Source organism: Salmo trutta, chromosome 28 (genome assembly GCF_901001165.1).
Source record: "Salmo trutta chromosome 28, fSalTru1.1, whole genome shotgun sequence".
Classification (NCBI taxonomy): Eukaryota; Metazoa; Chordata; class Actinopteri; order Salmoniformes; family Salmonidae; genus Salmo; species Salmo trutta.
Window position 1 is genome coordinate 44,173,187 of NC_042984.1, and position 21,042 is coordinate 44,194,228.

General features: G+C 41.8%; 1 protein-coding gene across 2 annotated transcripts in view; it reads left to right on the forward strand.

Moving 5' to 3' along the window:
- Positions 1 to 21,042, forward strand: part of LOC115166314 (glutamate receptor-interacting protein 2) — a 96,392-nt gene that overhangs the window by 51,042 nt on the left and 24,308 nt on the right. For both annotated transcript variants that reach the window (XM_029720219.1, XM_029720220.1), the window contains exons 7-9: positions 13,152 to 13,297; positions 15,976 to 16,123; positions 16,288 to 16,457. In XM_029720219.1, coding sequence (XP_029576079.1) covers positions 13,152 to 13,297; positions 15,976 to 16,123; positions 16,288 to 16,457 — 464 coding nt within the window. The remainder of the gene's footprint in view (positions 1 to 13,151; positions 13,298 to 15,975; positions 16,124 to 16,287; positions 16,458 to 21,042) is intronic.

The following is a 21,042-nucleotide window of genomic DNA, read 5'->3' on the forward strand; positions in this document are numbered from 1 at the left end:
CATGCTGGGTGTCGTGTGTGTGTGTGTGTGTCAGTGTGTGTGTTTTAGCTAGCCATGCTGGGTGTAGTGTGTGTGTCAGTGTGTGTGTTTTAGCTAGCCATGCTGGGTGTCGTGTGTGTGTGTTTGTCAGTGTGTGTGTTTTAGCTAGCCATGCTGGGTGTAGTGTGTGTGTGTGTCAGTGTGTGTGTTTTAGCTAGCCATGCTGGGTGTAGTGTGTGTGTCAGTGTGTGTGTTTTAGCTAGCCATGCTGGGTGTCGTGTGTGTTTCAGTGTGTGTGTTTTAGCTAGCCATGCTGGGTGTAGTGTGTGTGTCAGTGTGTGTGTTTTAGCTAGCCATGCTGGGTGTAGTGTGTGTGTCAGTGTGTGTGTTTTAGCTAGCCATGCTGGGTGTAGTGTGTGTGTGTGTCAGTGTGTGTGTTTTAGCTAGCCATGCTGGGTGTAGTGTGTGTGTCAGTGTGTGTTTTAGCTAGCCATGCTGGGTGTAGTGTGTGTATCAGTGTGTGTGTTTTAGCTAGCCATGCAGGGTGTCGTGTGTGTCAGTGTGTGTGTTTTAGCTAGCCATGCTGGGTGTCGTGTGTGTGTGTGTGTCAGTGTGTGTGTTTTAGCTAGCCATGCTGGGTGTAGTGTGTGTGTCAGTGTGTGTGTTTTAGCTAGCCATGCTGGGTGTAGTGTGTATCAGTGTGTGTGTTTTAGCTAGCCATGCTGGGTGTCGTGTGTGTGTCAGTGTGTGTGTTTTAGCTAGCCATGCTGGGTGTCGTGTGTATCAGTGTGTGTGTTTTAGCTTGCCATGCTGGGTGTAGTGTGTGTGTGTGTCAGTGTGTGTGTTTTAGCTAGCCATGCTGGGTGTCGTGTGTGTGTCAGTGTGTGTGTTTTAGCTAGCCATGCTGGGTGTCGTGTGTGTGTCAGTGTGTGTGTTTTAGCTAGCCATGCTGGGTGTCGTGTGTGTGTCAGTGTGTGTGTTTTAGCTAGCCACGCTGGGTGTCGTGTGTGTGTCAGTGTGTGTGTTTTAGCTAGCCATGCTGGGTGTCGTGTGTGTGTCAGTGTGTGTGGTTTAGCTAGCCATGCTGGGTGTAGTGTGTGTGTCAGTGTGTGTGGTTTAGCTAGCCATGCTGGGTGTCGTGTGTGTCAGTGTGTGTGTTTTAGCTAGCCATGCTGGGTGTCGTGTGTGTGTGTGTCGGTGTGTGTGGTTTAGCTAGCCATGCTGGGTGTCGTGTGTGTGTTTGTCAGTGTGTGTGGTTTAGCTAGCCATGCTGGGTGTCGTGTGTGTCAATGTGTGTGTTTTAGCTAGCCATGCTGGGTGTCAGTGTGTGTCAGTGTGTGTGTTTTAGCTGGTGTTTTTGACTGACCTGGGCCTTTACTGGCGAACATGTCACTTATTTTGCAGCATTTAGCTGCGTCTGTGGCAAGGGCCTTTCTCTTTTTTATTCTCTCCCTCTCTGCTCCACCTTTCCTTTTCTGACCGTCCATTTCGCCGTGCGACTTGTCTAAAATGTTATCGGTAGAGAAGCAGGTAGACAGTTGCTATGTGCGTCGCGGAGAGTCCTGATGTCATTTTTGGCACACGGGGACACTGCAGCGAGAGAGTGAGAGTCACGCCTGATGTGTGGATTCTCCGTCTACTCATTCCTGCTTGCTATATTATTACTGATCAAGTTGACTATTCACAGCAGGCCAAAACGACCATCAGGCCAACGGGAAATGTCCCGGTGCTCCCGACGGCCACTGGAGGAGGTAGCAGGGCTGAGGGGGTGTTTGGAGTTTAGCCAGAGTGAAATTCTCACGCTCCAAGGAGAAAACAAGGCACTCACAGCCAAGGTAAAAATTCCATGATTCCAACATGGATTGTCTACTCAGGGAAAACAGGGTGATGAAGGAGTCGCTACTACACATACAAAGTCGTAGCATTGCGTGAATTTTTTCTTTTTCTTTCTGGGATTCCTGAGGACGCATCCAATAATTCAGAGGGCGCGATCAGAGAATTCATGCAATCCGCCTTAAAACTTTCAATAGAGACTGTAAACAAGGTGGCTTTCCACCGAGTACACAGACTTGGAGCTCGTAGCGACAAGACCAAGGGTCCCCGACCGATCGCAAAATTTGAACACTACCAACAAAAGGAGCTGATCAAAAGCAGAGGAAGGGAGCTTAAAGGGACCAAATACAGTCTCAATGACCAATTTCCAATGTCTACAGAGACTTCAGGTTACGAAAAAAAGAATGTATGGGATATGAACACACACGTACTCAATTACATGCTGGCTTACACATATGGACTTATACATACACACACTCCTGATCTCGCTCTCTTCTCTCACTCTCTCTTTCTCTCTTTTCTCTTCTCTCTCTTGTCGAACAGTTTTATAATTTAATATGTTTATTGTTTGTCTATCTTTTTATGTATTTGTCTATAAGTTTATATGTTTACAACAAGCAAGGGGAAGATATCAGAATAGGGACATTGGGGAATAATAACATATTGTACGGAATACATTTGCACTGTAGTGAAGCCGTCTTTAGAGTAATGCAAGGTCTCTTTCATGATCACGTGAAACGTCAATTGCTATGGAAATGCTGGGATGTGTTTTTCCATGATGTTAAAGTTAATTATGATGCAACTATGATGGTGATACAATATGGATTACAATTATCATCATGAATATTAAGGCTATACGGCCTACATGTTACACACATAGACACTCAACCATGCAAATTGGCGGAGTTATTATTTATTTGGACATCACACATTATAGTCTTACTCTTATACAGACATCGTACACACTCAGTAAATCACATCCAATATCGTACACATCAACTTACTCAAAGTTACTACACAGATAATATCTTGTTTCAATTTTCTAACATCTGTGGCATTGGCTCACAGGCAAACAGGCAAGGGAATAAAGCAAATATTGCTAGAACCTCTTTCTTGAATTCTAAATATCAGACACTTGAAAGCTCTAGTTTTGACCGTCATAATACCTCTGATGGCAGTAACTTTACAAGCACTAATTATGGTCAATTTAGACTGAGAATAGCATCTAGTGATGGTAAGTATAGCCAGTTATAATTGTAACGGTTTAGGAATATAACACATACTGTTTGCAAATTTCAATCTGAATGTGCAAATAGTCAGGATTGATTCGCAAGGAAGGTGGATCTTTTTGAATATGAAAGTGGACGAAAATCATTAATCTATATGGTTCTAATCAGGATGATCCATACTTCTTCGAAAACATGTATACCAATTTATTGAATTTACAGGCACCAAATGATCAAATCATTATGGTAGGAGACTATAACACTGTTAAGTACCTCAATGGACCGTAAAGGAAATCACTCTACAAACTATCATCACCGTGCCCTTAAGGAAATCACAAATATTATGGACACATTAGTAATAATGGATATTTGGAGACTATAAAACCCCAACCTAGTGAGATATACATGGAGGAGACTTAAATCAAGCTAGTCATCTTGACTACTTTCTTATCTCTTTCGCTCTTGCATTAAAGGTTAAAAAAGTTTTAATAGGAGACTGTAATCGGATCATCATCTAATTGGCATTCACATAACTCTTATAGACTTTCGACGTGGACGGAGATATTGGAAATTTGATCAAAGAATTTTTCTGGTATAATATAGGTTCAGCAAATCCCCTTATGCCTTTAAACGTACCTTCAGAGGTCATTCAATTCAATATTCATCAATAATAAAACAAACCGTTTCTGGCTAAAGAGACAAGACTAACAAGGGAAATACATTAACTAATAGTACAGGTAGATAGCAATAAATCAATACTACAGAGATACAAAATAAGTTAGAGGAAAAAGAACTTGAGGAGCTTATTCAAGAACGATCTAATGTAATATATTACAAAAATAAAGCAAACTGGATGGAATATGGAGAAAAATGCACAAAAGTCTTCCTGAATCTCCAGTACAGGAACGCTAACAAAATAATAACAACAACATTAGAGGATTAGAAATCCAAGGCTTAAAAACAAAGGTGTCCATGTATGCCGATGACTCAAGTTTTATATTAATGTCACCCCCTGGCCATAGAGAGGGTTTTGTTCTCTATTTTGGTTAGGCCAGGGTGTGACTGGGGTGGGCGTTCTATGTTCCTTTTTCTATGTTTTTGTATTTCTTTGTTTTGGGCCGAGTATGGTTCCTAATCAGAGGCAGCTGTCTATCGTTGTCTCTGATTAGGAATCATACTTAGGCAGCCTTTTCCCACCTGTGCTTTGTGGGATCTTGTGTGTGTGTAGCTGCCTGTTTCAATTTTATTAAACATGTGGACCTCTAAGTACGCTGCGCCTTGGTCTACTCCTTTAGACGAACGTGACAATTAAGTCTGCAAGCTAGGTCCCTGCAATATCTCATTGAAGATCTAGATAACTTTTCTGTGCTCTCTGGACTAAAACCTAATTATCATAAGTGTTTCATCTAGAAATGCTTATCTATGCCAGTTCAGACTATGCCAGTTCTGGACTTACTAGATTTACACATCTAGCTTTTCTGGATTTATGTCAAGTAATGCAAGGGGAAGAAATGGCACAGCAGCCATTTTGGGAGGGGGTGTGGATGACCACACACCATAGCAGTCATCTTTTTGTAAGTAAGAAAACCGCCGTCCCTCTAGTCTTGGCAACCACAAGGATGTGCAGAAGATCTATACATTTAATCATGAAAATATTCCAAGACCAACAGAGAAAATAAGTGTAGGATCTTTAAAAAATACAACTTTAACATTACCCAGCAGTTTACCTATACAATGGGCTGATGGTGAAGTAGACATACTTGGTATTCATATCACAAAAGATATAAATAAGCTCTCCACAATGAATTTCAATAGAAAACTTGTAAAAATAGACATGATCCTGCAACAATGGAGAGGTAAATACCTGTCTATTTATGGAAAAATTGCCCTGATTAACTCCTTAGTCATATCTCAGTCTACTCACTTACTTATGGTGCTGCCTACTCCTGATAATTCGTTTTTCAAATCATATGAGCAAAATATATTTCACTTCATCTGGGACGCTAAAGCAGACAAAATAAAGCGTGCCTATCTATATAATGAGCATGAATTGGGTGGGTTGAGATTATTAAATATAAAAGCACCAAACCTCTCTCTAAAAGCTTCACTTATTCAAAAGTTTTACTTGAACCCTAAATGGTTCTCAAGTAGATTACTAAGAAAAGCTCACCCATTGTTTAAAAATGGCCTTTTTGCAGATTGCCATGTCTCATTTTCAATTAATTGAAAATTATACTTTTTTCAAAGTATCACTCTTTTTCAAACAAGCATTGGCTACAATTTCAATTTCATCCCCCTGAAAAGATAGAACAAATATTATGGCAGAACTCAAATGCGCTGGTTGATAAAATACTTGTATTTATGGGAAAGATGTTTGAAAAGGGCATTTTGTAAATTGGAATGGTAGAGTTATGTCCTTCATGGAGTTATCAGAATTGTACGGGAATGTCTGCTCAATCCAAGAGTACAACCAATTGATTGCAGCATTACCCCAAAAATGGAGGAGGCAGGTGGCAGCTGGAGGAGGTAGGGAACTGGTCTGTCTGCCCTATATAAAGGATCAAAACTGGCAGAGGAATAAAAATAGCATAAATAGGTAAGTATACCAGTTTCATTTGAGGACCAGGATGTTGACAACTGGGCCATACAGATTGCAAAATAGTTGGTAAGAGATTTATGATGTACCGATTCCATGGTACAGGGTGTATGAGTTGATATATAAAACAACGCATTATTCAAGACTTTGTGCTTTTCAGCTAAAAGGATTATATAGAATTCTTGCCACCAACAAAATGTTGAAAATTTGGGGCATTAAATCATCGAAGCTTTGCAGATTTTGTTGTGAGGATACAGAATCAATAGATCAATGGCTGAAAATGCATAGCGTTGATCTAAAATTGACCCTAGAAATAGTACTGTTAGGAGATCTGGAGAGACCGGGTCAGTAAATTACTAATATACTTATGCTCTTAGTAAAAGTATTTATCTTCAACTCGCAATCTGTGGATCCTATTCAATTAGATGGATTGAAATTGTAAGTTAAACATCACAGCATAGTTGAAAGATATGTGTTGCGTAGAAACCCGAAGAGGGTGGCCAGCAGAGATACAGTTGAAGTCGGAAGTTAACATACACCTTAGCCAAATATACTTAAACTCAGTTGTTCACAATTCCTGACATTTAATCCTTGTAAAAATTGTTTTACGTCAGTTAGGATCACCACTTTATTTTTAAAATGTGAAATGTCAGAAAAATAGCAGAGAGAATGATTTATTTCAGCTTTTATTTCTTTCATCACATTCCCAGCGGGTCAGAATTTTACATACACTCAATTAGTATTTGGTAGCATTGCCTTTAAATTGTTTAACTTGGGTCAAACATTTCGGGTAGCCTTCTACAAGCTTCCCACAATAAGTTGGGTGAATTTTGGCCCATTCCTCCTGACAGAGCTGGTTTGAGTCAGGTTTGTAGGCCCCCTTGCTCATACACACTTTTTCAGTTCTGCCCACACATTTTCTATAGGATTGAGGTCAGGGCTTTGTGAAGGCCACCCCAATACCTTGACTTTGTTGTCCTTAAGCCATTTTGCCACAACTTTGGAAGTATGCTTGGGGTCATTGTCCATTTGGAAGACCCTTTGCGACCAAGCTTTAAGATCCTGACTGATGTCTTGAGATGTTTCTTCAATATATCCACATAATTTTCCTGTCTCATGATGCCATCTTTTTTGTGAAGTGCACCAGTCCCTCCTGCAGCAAAGCACCCCAACACATTATGCTACTTATGCTACCACCCCCGTGCTTCACGGTTGGGATGGTGTTCTTCGGCTTGCAAGCCTCCCCCTTTTTCCTCCAAACATAACGATGGTCATTATGGCCAAACAGTTCTATTTTTGTTTCATCAGACCAGAGGACATTTCTCCAAAAAGTACGATCTTTGTCCCCATGTGCAGTTGCAAACCGTAGTCTGGCTTTTTTTATGGCGGTTTTGGAGCAGTGGCTTCTTCTTTGCTGAGTGGCCTTTCAGGTTATGTCGATAAAGGACTCGTTTTACTGTGGATATAGATACTTTTGTACCTGTTTCCTCCAGCATCTTCACAAGGTCCTTTGCTGTTGTTCTGGGATTGATTTGGACTTTTCATCACCAAAGTACGTTCATCTCTAGGAGACAGAAGGCGTCTCCTTCCTGAGCGGTATGACAGCTGCGTGGTCCCATGGTGCTCCCAAGGATGAACCAGATTTGTGGAGGTCTCCAAATTCTTTTCTGAGGTCTTGGCTGATTTCTTTTGATTTTCCCATGATGTCAAGCAAAGAGGCATTGAGTTTGAAGGTAGGCCTTGAAATACATCCACAGGTACACCTCCAATTGACTGGAAATATGTAAATTTGCCTATCAGAAGCTTCTAAAGCCATGACATAATTTTTGGGAATTTTCCAAGCTGTTTAAAAGGCACAGTCAACTTAGTGTATGTAAACTTCTGACCCACTGGAATTGTGATTCAGTGATTTATAAGTGAAATAATCTGTCTGTAAACAATTTTTGGAAAAATGTATTGTGTCATGCACAAAGTAGATGTCCTTACCAACTTGCCAAAACTATAGTTTGTTAACAAGACATTTGTGGAGTGGTTGAAACATTTTGTTTTAATGACTCCAACCTAAGTGTATGTAAACTTCCGACTTCAACTGTAGATAGGATGAGCTGAGGGTTGGGATGTGGAATTGGATACAAGTGGGAGTGGAGGTGCTCTACGCAAGATAAAATGATGGTCAAAGATATGTTTTTTTTAAAAAAGGCCAAATAAAACATATTATAAAGTATGTTTGAATGACACTGAGGGACAGTATTTTTACAGCTAGTGCCGGTTTGCCTGAGGCTGATGCCGTGCAGGTGTTTGTACACATTTATATACACACACACACTCTCATTCAAATAAACTCATACAAGAACACACACACATACACGTAGTAGTGCCACAAACATATACTGTACATTTGGCATTGCTGTAATGATTTTAGTCGTCCTTGATGTTCTTATTTTTTATATTTTATTTTTTTAAATATTTTTTTGCTTTTGTTGTTTGCTGTTTTCTTCTGTCTTTTCCTTTTTTCTCTTTAGTTCATTCTCTTGGTTGTTGGTGCATTGGGGGGTTCTTGGGGTGGGGAATGGAATTAATTGTATTTTTATTTTTCTTCTTGGGGGGGCTGTGGGAGGGATCTCGAGTGGTTGAGGAACAGCTATTGGGGAACTGGGGGGGATCTTGGAGGGTTCTGGTTCACGTTTTTTGGCCTGGTCTGTCAACGTGTCCTTGAGCAGGGCATTGACCCTGGATGCTTCTGTGTGTCGCTCTGAATGGGAGTCTGTTGGATGACTGGTATGGTGTAGTTGTTGAGCGTCTTCACTGCAAGAACATTGTATGTTTCGGATATTCAATAAAATAATAATAAGGAAAAAAATATAATCAAATAATAAAAATCCTTAGTCATGTGGACATGAGGAACTTGAAGCTCTTGATCCGCTCCACAACAAACCCACCGATCTGGATGGGGGCATGCTCAGCCCGCCATTTCCTGTGGTCCACTATCAGCTCCTTTGTCTTGCTGAAGTTGAGGGAAAAGTTGTTGTCCTGGCACCACACTGCCAGGTCTCTGATCTCCTCCCTATAGGCTGTCTTATCGTTGTCGGTGATCAGACCTACCACCGTTGTGTCGTCAGCAAACTTAATGATGGTGTTGATGTGAGCCTTTAACCTTTCTGGGAAGGGGGTTCCGCTAGTGGAACACCTGGCCTACAGCCAGTGAAATTGCAGGGCGCCAAATTCAAACCACAGAAATCTCATAATTAAAATTCCTCAAACATACAAGTATTATACACCATTTTAAAGATACACTTCTTGTTAATCCAGCCGCTGTGTCTGATTTCAAAAAGGCTTTACGGTGAAAGCACACCATGCGATTATGTTAGGTCAGCGCCTAGCCACAAAAACCATACAGCCATTTTCCAACCAAGGAGAGGTGTCACAAGAGTCAGAAATAGCATTACAATTAATCACTTACCTTTGATGATCTTCATCTGATGGCACTCCCAGGTCTCCATGTTAGACAATAAATGTTTGTTTTGCATTTAGTCCAGTAATCCAAATGCACAAAGCGCGGGCACAAAGTCTAGACCAAAAGTCAAAAAGTTCAATTTGAGTTCGTAGAAACATGTCAAACGATGTTTCTAATCAATCCTTAGGGTGTTTTTATCATAAATAGTCAATAATGTTTCAACCGGACAATACTGTTTTCATTAAAAAGGAAAGGGAACGGAGCTCGCTCTCACGGCCATGCGTGTGACTAAACTAAAGGCTTTCACCTGGGCCATCTGCTTAGAGTGCTCTTATTCGCTCCCCTTTCACAATAGAAGCCTGAAACAACTTCTAAAGACTGTTGACATCTAGTGGAAGCATTAGGAAGTGCAATCTGACCCCACAGACACTGAATGTTCGATAGGCATTCACTTGAAAACTACAAACCTCAGAATTCCCACTTCCTGGTTGGATTTTTCTCAGGTTTTCGCCTCCCATATGAGTTCTGTTATACTCACAGACATTATTTTAACAGTTTTGGAAACGTTAGAGTGTTTTCTATCCAAATCTACTAATTATATGCATATTCTAGCTTCTGGGCTTGAGTAACAGGCAGTTTACTCTGGGCACGCTTTTCATCCAAACTTCCCAATGCTGCCCCCTATCTCTAAAGAGTTTTAAAAGCATTTCATGGCTACATATATGAGTGCTTCGGGGCAATAGTCATTTAGACAGGTTATCTTACCTTCTTGGGCACAGGGACTATGGTAGTCTATTACAAATGTTTGGTATTTTAATTTTTATATTTTATTAGGATCCCCATTGGCTGTTGGAAAAGCAGCAGCTACTCTTCCTGGGGTCTACACAAAACATGAAACATGACATAATACAGAACATCAATAGACAAGATCAGCTCGAGGACAGAACTATATAAAACTTTTTTAAATGCACACGTAGCCTACATACAATGCATACACACAACTATCTCGGTCAAATAGAGGAGAGGCATTGTGCCGTGAGGTGTTGCTTTATCTGTTTTTTGAAACCAGGTTTGCTGTTGATTTGAGCAATATCAGATGGAAGGAAGTTCCATGCATTAAGGGCTCTATTTAATACTGTATGTCATCTTGAATTTGTTCTGGATTTGGGGACTGTGAAAAGACCCCTGGTGACATGTCTGGTGGGATAAGTGTGTGTGTCAGAGCTGTGTGTAAGTTGACTATGCAGACAATTTGGGATTTCCAACACATTCATGTTTCTTATATTAATGTTTCTTACACCATGTTCAAACATGTACTGTAGGTATTACAGACTGGGATCAGGGAGAGGTGGAAAATGTCAGTGAAGAAGCTGATCAAATTAAATGTTATTGGTCACATACACATGTTTAGCAGATGCTACTGCGGGTGTAGTGAAATGATTATGCTTCTAGCTCCGACAGTGCAGTAATATCTAACAAGTAATATCTAACAGTTTTACAACTTATACCCAAAATAAACGTAAATCTAAGTAAGGAATGGATTAAGAATATATATACATGTATGTCAGAGCGGCATTGGACTAAGATACAGTGGCATAGTATAAAGTACAGTATATACATATGAGAATGGGTGATGCAATATTGACAAACAATTAAAGTGACTAAGATACTGTAGAATAGTATAGAGTACAGTTTATACATATGAGATGAGTAATGCAAGATATGGAGACATTATTAAAGTGGCCAGTGTTTCATTTCCATAAAGTGTCCAGTGATTCCTAATCTATGTCTACAGGCAGCAGCCTCTGATGTGCTGGAGATGGCTATTTAGCAGTCTGATGGCCTTGAGATAGAAGCTGTTTTTCAGTCTCTCGGTCCCAGCTTTGATGCACCTGTACTGACCTCGCCTTCTGGATAATAGCGGGGTGAACAGGCAGTGGCTCGGGTGGTTGATGTCCTTGATCAGCACATGCTCTGAGTACGCATCCTGGTAATCCGTCTGGCCCTGCGGCCTTGTGAATGTTAACCTATTTAAAGGTCTTACTCATATCAGCTACGAAGAGCGAGATCACACAGTCGTCGGAACAGCTGGTGCTTTCATGCATGATTCAGTGTTTGCCTCGAAGTGAGCATAGGCATTTAGCTTGTCTGGTAGGCTTGCGTCACTAGGCAGCTCGCAGCTGGGTTTCCCTTTGTAATCCGTGGTAGTTTGCAAGCCATGCCACATCCGACGAGAATCAGTGCCGGCGTAGTAGGATTTAATCTTAGTCCTGGATTGACGCTTTTCCTGTTTTGATGGCTCGTCGTAGCGCGATTTCTTATGTGTCCAGATTAGTGTCCCGCTCCTTGAAAGAGGCAGCTCTAGCCTTTAGCCCAGTGCAGATGTTACCTGTAATCCAAGGCTTGTGGTTGGGTTATGTACGTATGGTCACTGTGGGGACGACGTTGTCGATGCAGTTACTGTATGAAGCCGGTGACTCACGGAACATATTCCAGTCTGTGCTAACTTAGCATCTGCTTTATTGGTCTATTTCCGTACTGAGAGCGTCACTGGTTCCTCCTGTTTGAGTTTTTACCCAAGGTTGCCGCCCGGTCTACACGATGCATATAGAAACACGCGACATATGCATTATCCATGTCCTTGTTCAGCCAAGACTCTGAGAAGCATAGAATATTACAGTTCTTCAGGTCCTGAAGGAGTCTCGAACGGAGTTCATCCAGTTTTTTCTCCAGTGACTGCGCATTCCCCAACAGAACAACAGAGGGCAATGGCGGTCTATTTGTTCGCAGACATAAACTCGTTAGGAGGCAGCCTGCCTCTTTTTCGGAGCCACTTCCTCTTTCAAGTCCCATTGATTAGGGTCTGGTCCGGAGTAAGCAGAAAAGCTGTGACTTGTTGAAGTAGAGCTCTTCATCCAAATCAAGATTAGTGATCGCTGTTCTGATGTCCAAAAGCCTTTTTCGATCATAGGAGGTGATGGCGGAGACATTGTGTAAAAAAGCTAAGATCAGCATAAATTAACACAAAATAGCAGAATTGGTCAGGAGCTCATGAAACGGCCGTTATCCACTGCAGCACCATCTTTTAATTTGGAGTTGAGAGAAGAGATTGCAGTTTTAAAGCAAATGTTCCTGCAATTCTACACATTTTGCCATGACTTACGCCATGTTTAAGTGATATGAGTGAGAGTGACGAACAAAATCAATGGGGCCCCCCGGAGGTCGGGGCCCTTGTGCCAGTGCCTTGCCTTCCGGTCAGTAATTTTTTCATGCAATCTATAGAATGTTAGCTGACATGGGCTAATTGACTGCCTTCAGTGACTGACATACCAATAGGAAAACTGCTGATTTACTACCAAATTTTGAAATTGCACATTGTATATTCTACTATCCGAACTAACAGTGAGTTGAGACCCTGACTGACTTACTTATGCCTAGAAATAGCACTTAGTAAGTTATTTAAGATGCTCTGGAGTGCCTTGTTTTCAGTCAGTGTATGGATCTGTATGCAATCTTTATAGCTTGCTGACCCTGGTTTGCTCCTTTGCCATTTGTTTCATTGCAAATGCCATTGAAAAGATGTAGGGATGCGCGTTGCCTCAAAGACCTATGGAAATGCAGTCATGCATTAATGTTAAATCCACTTTCACAGTATAAAGGGCAAGCTTCATCCTAAGGCTAGGGACTAGTTAACTGAATGCTGTACCGCACTGTCCAAGATTTCTCAGAATATTGAGGGCAACATGACTTTTGTATAGCAAGCAGTGACATGGTGAGTATAGTGTACGCCATGAGAGAATATATTGATATTATTTATGTTTGTTCATTTCCTGAAAGGTCAGAGATAGAATCTCTCTTTTACAAAACATCCCCTTCTTCCCCTTTCTTTCCTTTTGAAATTGTAATTTTTTCCCAGAGACAGCAAACAGAAAGATGGCCATCTGATGTGCCTGTGTGGACTGAGTGCCTATATTCACTGCCCTCCTTTACATACACTTTCTCTCTCATCTCTCTCTCCTTTCTCTCTTTTTACAATGCCCCCCCCCCCCTATCTCTTTACCAGAGAGGGCACACTGAAGGCTGGTGACCGTGTGCTGAGCATAGGCGGGATGCCCTTAAACCGAGAGAAGCATGCTGACGCTCTGACTATGCTGATGCAGTGTAGCCAGGAAGCCCTGTTCCTGATTGAGTATGATGTCTCCCTCATGGGTGAGCACACACACGCCTGGCGGAGGGGGAATATGTGAGAATACGGCAGGCCAGGCAACATCGCTCTGAGGGTAAATAATGTGTCAGTTCCACAAGAATGTATTAGAGTATTGTCTGCACAAGACGCAACCCCAGGATTCACACGGCTCCAAAAACACTGAGTAGGAATGGTACAGCAAGTACATACATACAATCGATAAATATACTTGAATAATTCCAATATGGAAGTCTACTCTATATTGTATTGAAGTATACAGACAAACCATCCGGAGGTTTAGGGTGATTTAAAAAAATATATATCTTTTGTGGGTTGCGTCTAATTATTTTCTTTTTCTTAATTAAGTTAAAAAGCAAATGGAGATCTAGGCTTTCATATACCCGAATTAGTCCTAATTAACACTAGTGCTTTCTGAGACAGACAGACGTTCTTGCTTTAAAGCGAGCCCCTCAGAAGGATACAGAATGTTGAGGACAGAGATTGCATCCGTTTGGTGAGGTCAAATAGACCTTCAGTCTGTTCTCCTCCAATATGAAAAGGATTTTACTATCTTCATCTGGCAAGCAGCACACGCCCCTCAGTACAGCTATATAAATCAGTGACAGTCATGCCTGGGTTAGTCAGCCCGGGTCTGGGACACTCCTCTGGTACGATGACACTTCCCAGGCATAATGACACTCCCCAGGCAGGACAAGGTTGTACATAAGTCCCATACAAGGTCTCAGACAAGCGGACGTTTCCGTTGCGCTGCAAGCCCCTAGCTCTGTCGATTCTCTGTATCGCTGGATAGGTTGTCTCATATGTCATCAGCTGAGACAGATTGACCTCTGTACTGCCATAGTTGAGTGTTAAGTGAGGTGGGTTGAGGTTAAAGGGAATATCCTTATTTCAAATATATTTGGAGAGCATCATTATCAAACCAAATGCCCCCTGAAAGAATATAATGGGTTTTTCAGTTTAGAGAGAGGAGATAATGAAGAGTGTGGTGGTTAATTTCTTTACTGTCAAATGAGGTGAGACAAACTTATCACACAAGTCAGAGTTATACTTCAACTAAATCTTTAATCACATATTAATAAGGGAGCAGGTCAATACAATGCACACATACAAAGTTAATTGATTGACTGCTCTACAATAATGATGGCTGGTCAACGATTCACGCTCAGATGATTCGTTGAGAGCCCCGAGACAAAAGTACAAAGGTATTTTATAGCCAAGATACACCCCTTTCAACCTACATGACGAACAACAGATGTATAGAATGGGTCACAAGGTTAAGATTTGTATGAAAGACACCTATAATTCATAGCAGACAGTATATGCTGTGTCAACAGTTTTCATTGTGTACAGTAGAGACCAGTGTCTGGCCCCCCAACTCCATACTGGAGCCATGTCGCCCTGGTACGGTATAGAACAGAAACATTAACTCATGCTCTGGAATGCTCTTTAGGTTTTATCACCCAGAAGACATCATAAATCTCCTGTCAGTGTTATTTCCCAGAGGCCCATCCTCAGTAGAACACACACACAATAGTTATAAGAATCCTCTATTCATTTGCATAAAACAACCATTTGATGCAATAAAACTATTATAACATCATCTTGCATTTTTCCACCATAAGAGAAAGTAAGTGTATCAAATCAAACTCTATTTGTCACATGCGCCGAATACAACAAGTGTAGACTTTGCCATGAAATGCTTACTTACAAGCCCTTAACCAACAGTGCAGTTCAAGAAGAGTTAAGAAAATATTTACCAAGTAGACTAAAATAAAATGTATAATAAAAAGTAACACAATAAGAATAACAATAACGAGGCTATATACCAGGGGCACCGGTACTGAGTCATTGTGCGGGGGTACAGGTTAGTTGAGGTAATTGTACATGTAGGTGGGGGGGAAGTGACTATGCATAGATAATAAACAGCAGGTAGCAGCAGTGTAAAAAAAAGGAGGGGAGGGGTGTGTGTCAATGTAAATTGGCCGGTGGCGATTTTATTAATTGTTCAGCAGTCTTATGGCTTGGGGGTAGAAGCTGTTGAGGAGCCTTTTGGTCCTAGACTTGGCGCTCCGGTACCATTTGCCGTGCGGTAGCAGAGAGAACAGTCTATAACTTGGGTGACTGGAGTCTCTGACAATTTTAAGGGCTTTCCTCTGACACCGCCTATTGTGTAGGTCCTGGATGGCAGGAAGCTTAGCCCCAGTGAAGTACTGGGCCGTTCGCACTACCCTCTGTGGTGCCTTGCGGTCAGAGGCCGAGCAGTTTCCATACCAGGCGGTGATGCAACCGGTCAGGATGCTCTTGATGGTGCAGCTGTAGAACATTTTGAAGATCTGGGGACCCATGCCAAATCTTTTCAGTCTCCTGAGGGGGAAAAGGTTTTGTTGTACCCTCTTCACGACTGTCTTGGTATGTTTGGACCATGATAATTTGTTGGTGATGTGAACACCAAGGAACTTGAAACTCTCGACCCACTCTACTACAGCCCCGTCCATGTTAATGAGGGGCTGTTCGGCCCGCCTTTTCCTGTAGTCCACGATCAGCTCCATTGTCTTGCTCACATTTCCAATTTCGTCACTTTGTACTGTAGCAACCTTAACCCAACACCAAGCGACCTCGTCAATTCGCTACAGTACTATGGATATTCCCCCCTGATGTTGTGTATGTCTGTGTCTCTCAGAGTCAGTGCAGCAGGCCTCTGGCCCCCTACTGGTGGAGATAGTGAAGTGTCCTGCAGCCAGTCTGGGTGTCAGCCTGGCTACTGCTGTGTACAGGAACAAACAGGTCATCGTCATCGACAAGATCAAACAAGCCAGTGTGGTGGAAAGGTGAGGCAAGCCACCTGTCACACACAATGTCTCACTTTTTACTTGAGCACCAAAGAGACCATATATTTTGCATGAAAATTGAGTAGCTTTAGAATAAATGTGATAAGCTTTTCTCCTTTCAAATCCCTCTCTGTCTGTCCCTTTCTTACCCCTCTTTCTCTCAGGTGTGGGGCATTGCATATAGGTGATCTCATCCTGTCTATAGATGGGACCAGCACTGAGCACTGTTCCCTGATGGAGGCCACACAGCTATTGGCCCAAACCTCTGACATTGTCAAATTGGAGATCCTTCCAGCCAATCAGAGCAGACTTCACATGAAACCCCAAGACACAGGTCAGTCTATCAGAGGACTTGAGCCATATCCCAACACTCTCCAAGGCGTCCGCTCCTCCCCTCCTCACAGGACTTTGTTTATGTAATGTCTAGGTAGTTTTCTATGCTTCAGAAAGTACCTCTTAACTTATTCCATATTTTGTTGTTATAGAATGACTTCAAAATGGAGTAGATTTTTTTCCCACATCTATACAATACCCCATAATGACAAAGTGAAAACATGTTTTTAGATTTTTTACAAATGTATTGAAAATGAAATACAGAAATATCTAATTCACCTACAGTACCAGTCAAAAGTTTGGACACATCTCCTCCTTCAAGGGTTTTTCTTTATTTTTGCTATTTTCTACATTGTAGAATAATAGTGAGGACATCAAAACTATGAAACAACACATGTTGAATAATTTAGTAACCGAAAAAGTGTTAAATCCAAATCTATTTTATATTTGAGATTCTTCAAATTAGCCACCCTTTGCCTTGATGACAGCTTTGCACACTCTTGGCATTCTCTCAACCAGCTTCATGAGGTATCACCTGGAATGCATTTCAATTAACAGGTGTGCCTTGTTAAAAGTTCATTTGTGGAGTTTCTTTCCTTCTTAATGCGTTTGAGCCAATCGGTTGTGTTGTGACCAGGTAGGGGTGGTATACAGAAGATAGCCCTACTTGGTAAAATACCAAGTCCATATTATGGTATGAACAGCTCAAATAAGCAAAGAAAAACGACAGTTCCTCATTACATGAAGGTCAGTCAATACAGAAAATGTCAAGAACTTTGAAAGTTTCTTCAAGTAAAGTTGCAAAAACCATCCAGCACCATGATGAAAATGGCTCTCATGAGGACCGCCACAGGAAAGGAAGACCCAGAGTTCCCTCTGCTGCAGAGGATAAGTTCATTAGTTATCAGCCTCAGAAATCTGCAATTAACTGCACCTCAAATTGCAACCCAAATAAATGCTTCCCAGAGTTCAAGTAACAGACACATCTCAACATCAACTGTTCAGGGGAGACTGCGCGAATCAGGCCTTCATGTTCAAATTGCTACCAAGGAACCACTACTAAAGGACACCAATAAGAAGAAGAGACTTGCTTGGGCCAAGAAACACAAGCAATGAACATTAGACCGGTGGAAATCTGTCAAAATTTGAGATGTTTGGTTCCAACCGCCATGTCGAATGATCTCCGCATGTGTGATTCCCAGTGTGAAGCATGGAGGTGGAGGTGTGATGCTGTGGGGGTGCATTGCTGGTGACACTGTCAGTGATTCATTTAGAGTTCAACGCACACTTAACCAGCATGGATACCACAGAATTCTGCAGCGATACGTAGTCCCATCTGTTTTGCTCTTAGTGGGACTATCATTTGTTTTTCAACAGGACAATAACCCAAAACACACCACCAGGCTCTGTAAGGGCTGTTTGACAAAGGAGGAGAGTGATTGAGTGCTGCATCACATGACCTGGCCTCCACAATCACCCTACCTCAACCCAGTTGAGAATATTTGGGATATGTTTGACCGCAGAGTGAAGAAAAAGCAGCAAGTGCTCAGCATATGTGGGTACTCCTTCAAGACTGTTGGAAAAGCATTCCAGGTGACTACCTCATGAAGCTGGTTGAGAGAATGCCAAGTGTGTGCAAAGCTGTCATCAAGCCAAAGGGTGGCGACTGAAGAATCTCAAATCTAAAATATGTTTAAATATTTTTAACACTTTTTTGGTTACTACATGATTCCATATGTGTTATTTCATAGTTTTGATGTCTTCACTATTATTCTACAATGTAGAAAATAGTAAAAATAAAGAAAAACCCTTGAATAAGGAGGTGTGTCCAAAACTTTTGACTGGTACTGTTAGTATTCACCCCCCTGAGTCAATACATGTAAGAATACATTTGTCAGCGACTCTTTCTGGGTAAGTCTCTTAAGAGATTTGCACACCTGGATTTTACAGTATTTGCACATTGATAATTTTTTCCATTCTTCAATCTCTGCCAAGTTGGTTGTTGATCATTGCTAGTCAGCCATTTTCAAGTTTTTGCCATAGATTTTCAAGCCAATTTAAGTCAAAGCTGTAACTAGACCACTCGGGAACATTCAATGTCATCTTGGTAAGTAAATCAGTGTATATTTGTCCTTATGTTTTAGGTTATTGTCCTGCTGAAAGGTGAATTTGTCTCCCAGTGTCTGTTGGAAAGCAGACTGAACCAGGTTTTCCTCTAGGATTTTGCCTGTGCTTAGCTCTCTTACATTTCTATTTATCTAAAAAAATTCCCTAGTCCTTGCCGATGACCAGCATACCCATAACATGATGCAGACGCCACCGTTCTTGAAAACAAACTACATGGTATGTGGACACCTGCTCGTAGAACATCTTATTCCAAAATCATAATATGGAGTTGGTCCCCCTTTGCTTCTATTACAGCCTCCACTCTTCTAAGAAGGTTTTCTACTAGATGTTGGAACATTTCTACGGGGACTTGTTTCCATTCAGCCACAAGCGTATTAGCGAAGTCTGGCACTGATGTTGGGCGATTAGGCCTGGCTCACTTCTACACTGATCTCGACAAACCATTTCTCTATGGACCTCGCTTTGTGCATGGTGGCATTGTCATGCTGAAACAGGAAAGGGCCTTCTCCAAACTGATGGCACAATGTTGGAAGCACAGAATCATCTAGAATGTCATTGTATGCTGTAGCGCTAAGATTTCCCTTCACTGGAACTAAGGGGCCTAGCCCGAACCATGAAAACACCCCCAGACCATTATACCTCCCTCCACCAAACTTTAATGTTGACACTATGCATTGGGGCAGGTAGAGGTTTTCTGGCATCTGCCCAACCCAGATTCGTCCTTTGGACTGCCAGATGGTGAAGCGTGATTCATCACTCCAGAGAATGCGTTTCTACTGCTCCAGAGTCCAATGGCGATGACCTTTACACCACTCCAGCCGACGCTTGGCATTGCGAATGGTGATCTTAGGCTTGTGTGCGGCTGCTCGGCCATGGAAACCCATTTCAGGAAGCTCCCGGCAAACAGTTGTTGTGCTGACGTTGCTCCAAGAGGCAGTTTGGAACTCGGTAGTGAGCGTTGTAACCGAGGACAGACAATTTTTACAGGCTACGTGTTTCAGCACTCAGTGGTCCCATTCTGTGAGCTTGTGTGGCCTACCACTTTGCGGCTGAGCCGTTGTTGCTCCTAGACGTTCACACTTCATAATAACAGCACTTACAGTTGACTGGGGCAGCTCTAGTAGGGCAGAAGTTTGATGGAGTGACTTGATGGAAAGGTGGCATCCTATGATGATGCCACATTGAAAGTCACTGAGCTCTTCAGTACAGGCCCTTCTACTGCCAATGTTTGTGTTTAGACATTGCATGGTTGTGTGCTCAGTTTTATACATGTGGCTGAAATAGCTGAATCCACTAATTTGAAGGGGTGTCCACATACTTTTGTAGTGTATGAAGAGTGGTACTCAGTGACGTGTTGTTGGATTTTCCTCCAACATAATGCTTTGTATTCAGAACATATAGTTCATTGCCTTTTTAGCAGTTTTACTTTAGGGCCTTATTGCAAACAGGATGGATGTTGTGGATTTTTAAAAATTCTGTACAGGTGTCCTTCTTTTCACTTTGTCATTTAAGTTAGTATTGTGGAGTAACTACAATGTTGTTGATTCATCCTCAGGAGAAAACTATCACAGCCATTAAACTCTGTAACTGTTTTTAAAGTCACCATTGGCCTCAGGGTGAAATCCCTGAGCGGATCCCTTCCTCACCGGCAACTGAGTTAGGAAGGACACCTGTATCTTTGTAGTGACTGGGTGTATTGATACACCATCCAAAGTGTAATTGGGATATTCAGTCTGCTTTAAAAAAAAATATATATATATATACCGATAGGTGACCTTCTTTATCGAGACATTGGAAAACCTCCCTGGTCTTTGGGATTGTATCTTGGTTTGAAATTCACTGCTCGACTGAGGGGCTTTACAGATAATTGTATGTTTGGGGTACAGAGATGAGGTAGTCATTCAGAAATAATATTAAACACTATTAATGCACACAGAGTGAGTCCATGCAACTTATTATTTTAATTCATTTGTAAAAAATTCAGAAAACATGATTCTACTTTTACATTATAGGGTATTGTGTAGATGCCAGTGACACAAAATCTCAATTGAATTAATTACAAATTCAAAATGTTAAAAAGTCTAGGGGTGGGCATACTTTCTGAAGGCACTGTGTAACCCAGCAGACACAATCCAGATAAACTGCGTTTTCAGCATATTCACACCCCTACATGGTGACCTTTGTTAACTGCTGCTGCTTTAAAGGGACTGCAGAGGGTTTGCTGCCTCCTCCCATATTCTGTGAATCACGCTGAGTGTGGAGAGTGCTGGGAGGCAAGCCTTGTGCCCTGGGGTAGACCGCCGGCCTCTTATGCATAGTGGCAAGCACCCACAAACACACACACACCTCTCTGGGATGGTTCATGCCGTGTTATTTTCCAGGCTTCTATCCCAACAGTTTGAGGTGGTTTCTTAGCATGTGAAGTTGGAAGGGATCACTGAAACCGATGTGTGGTAGAA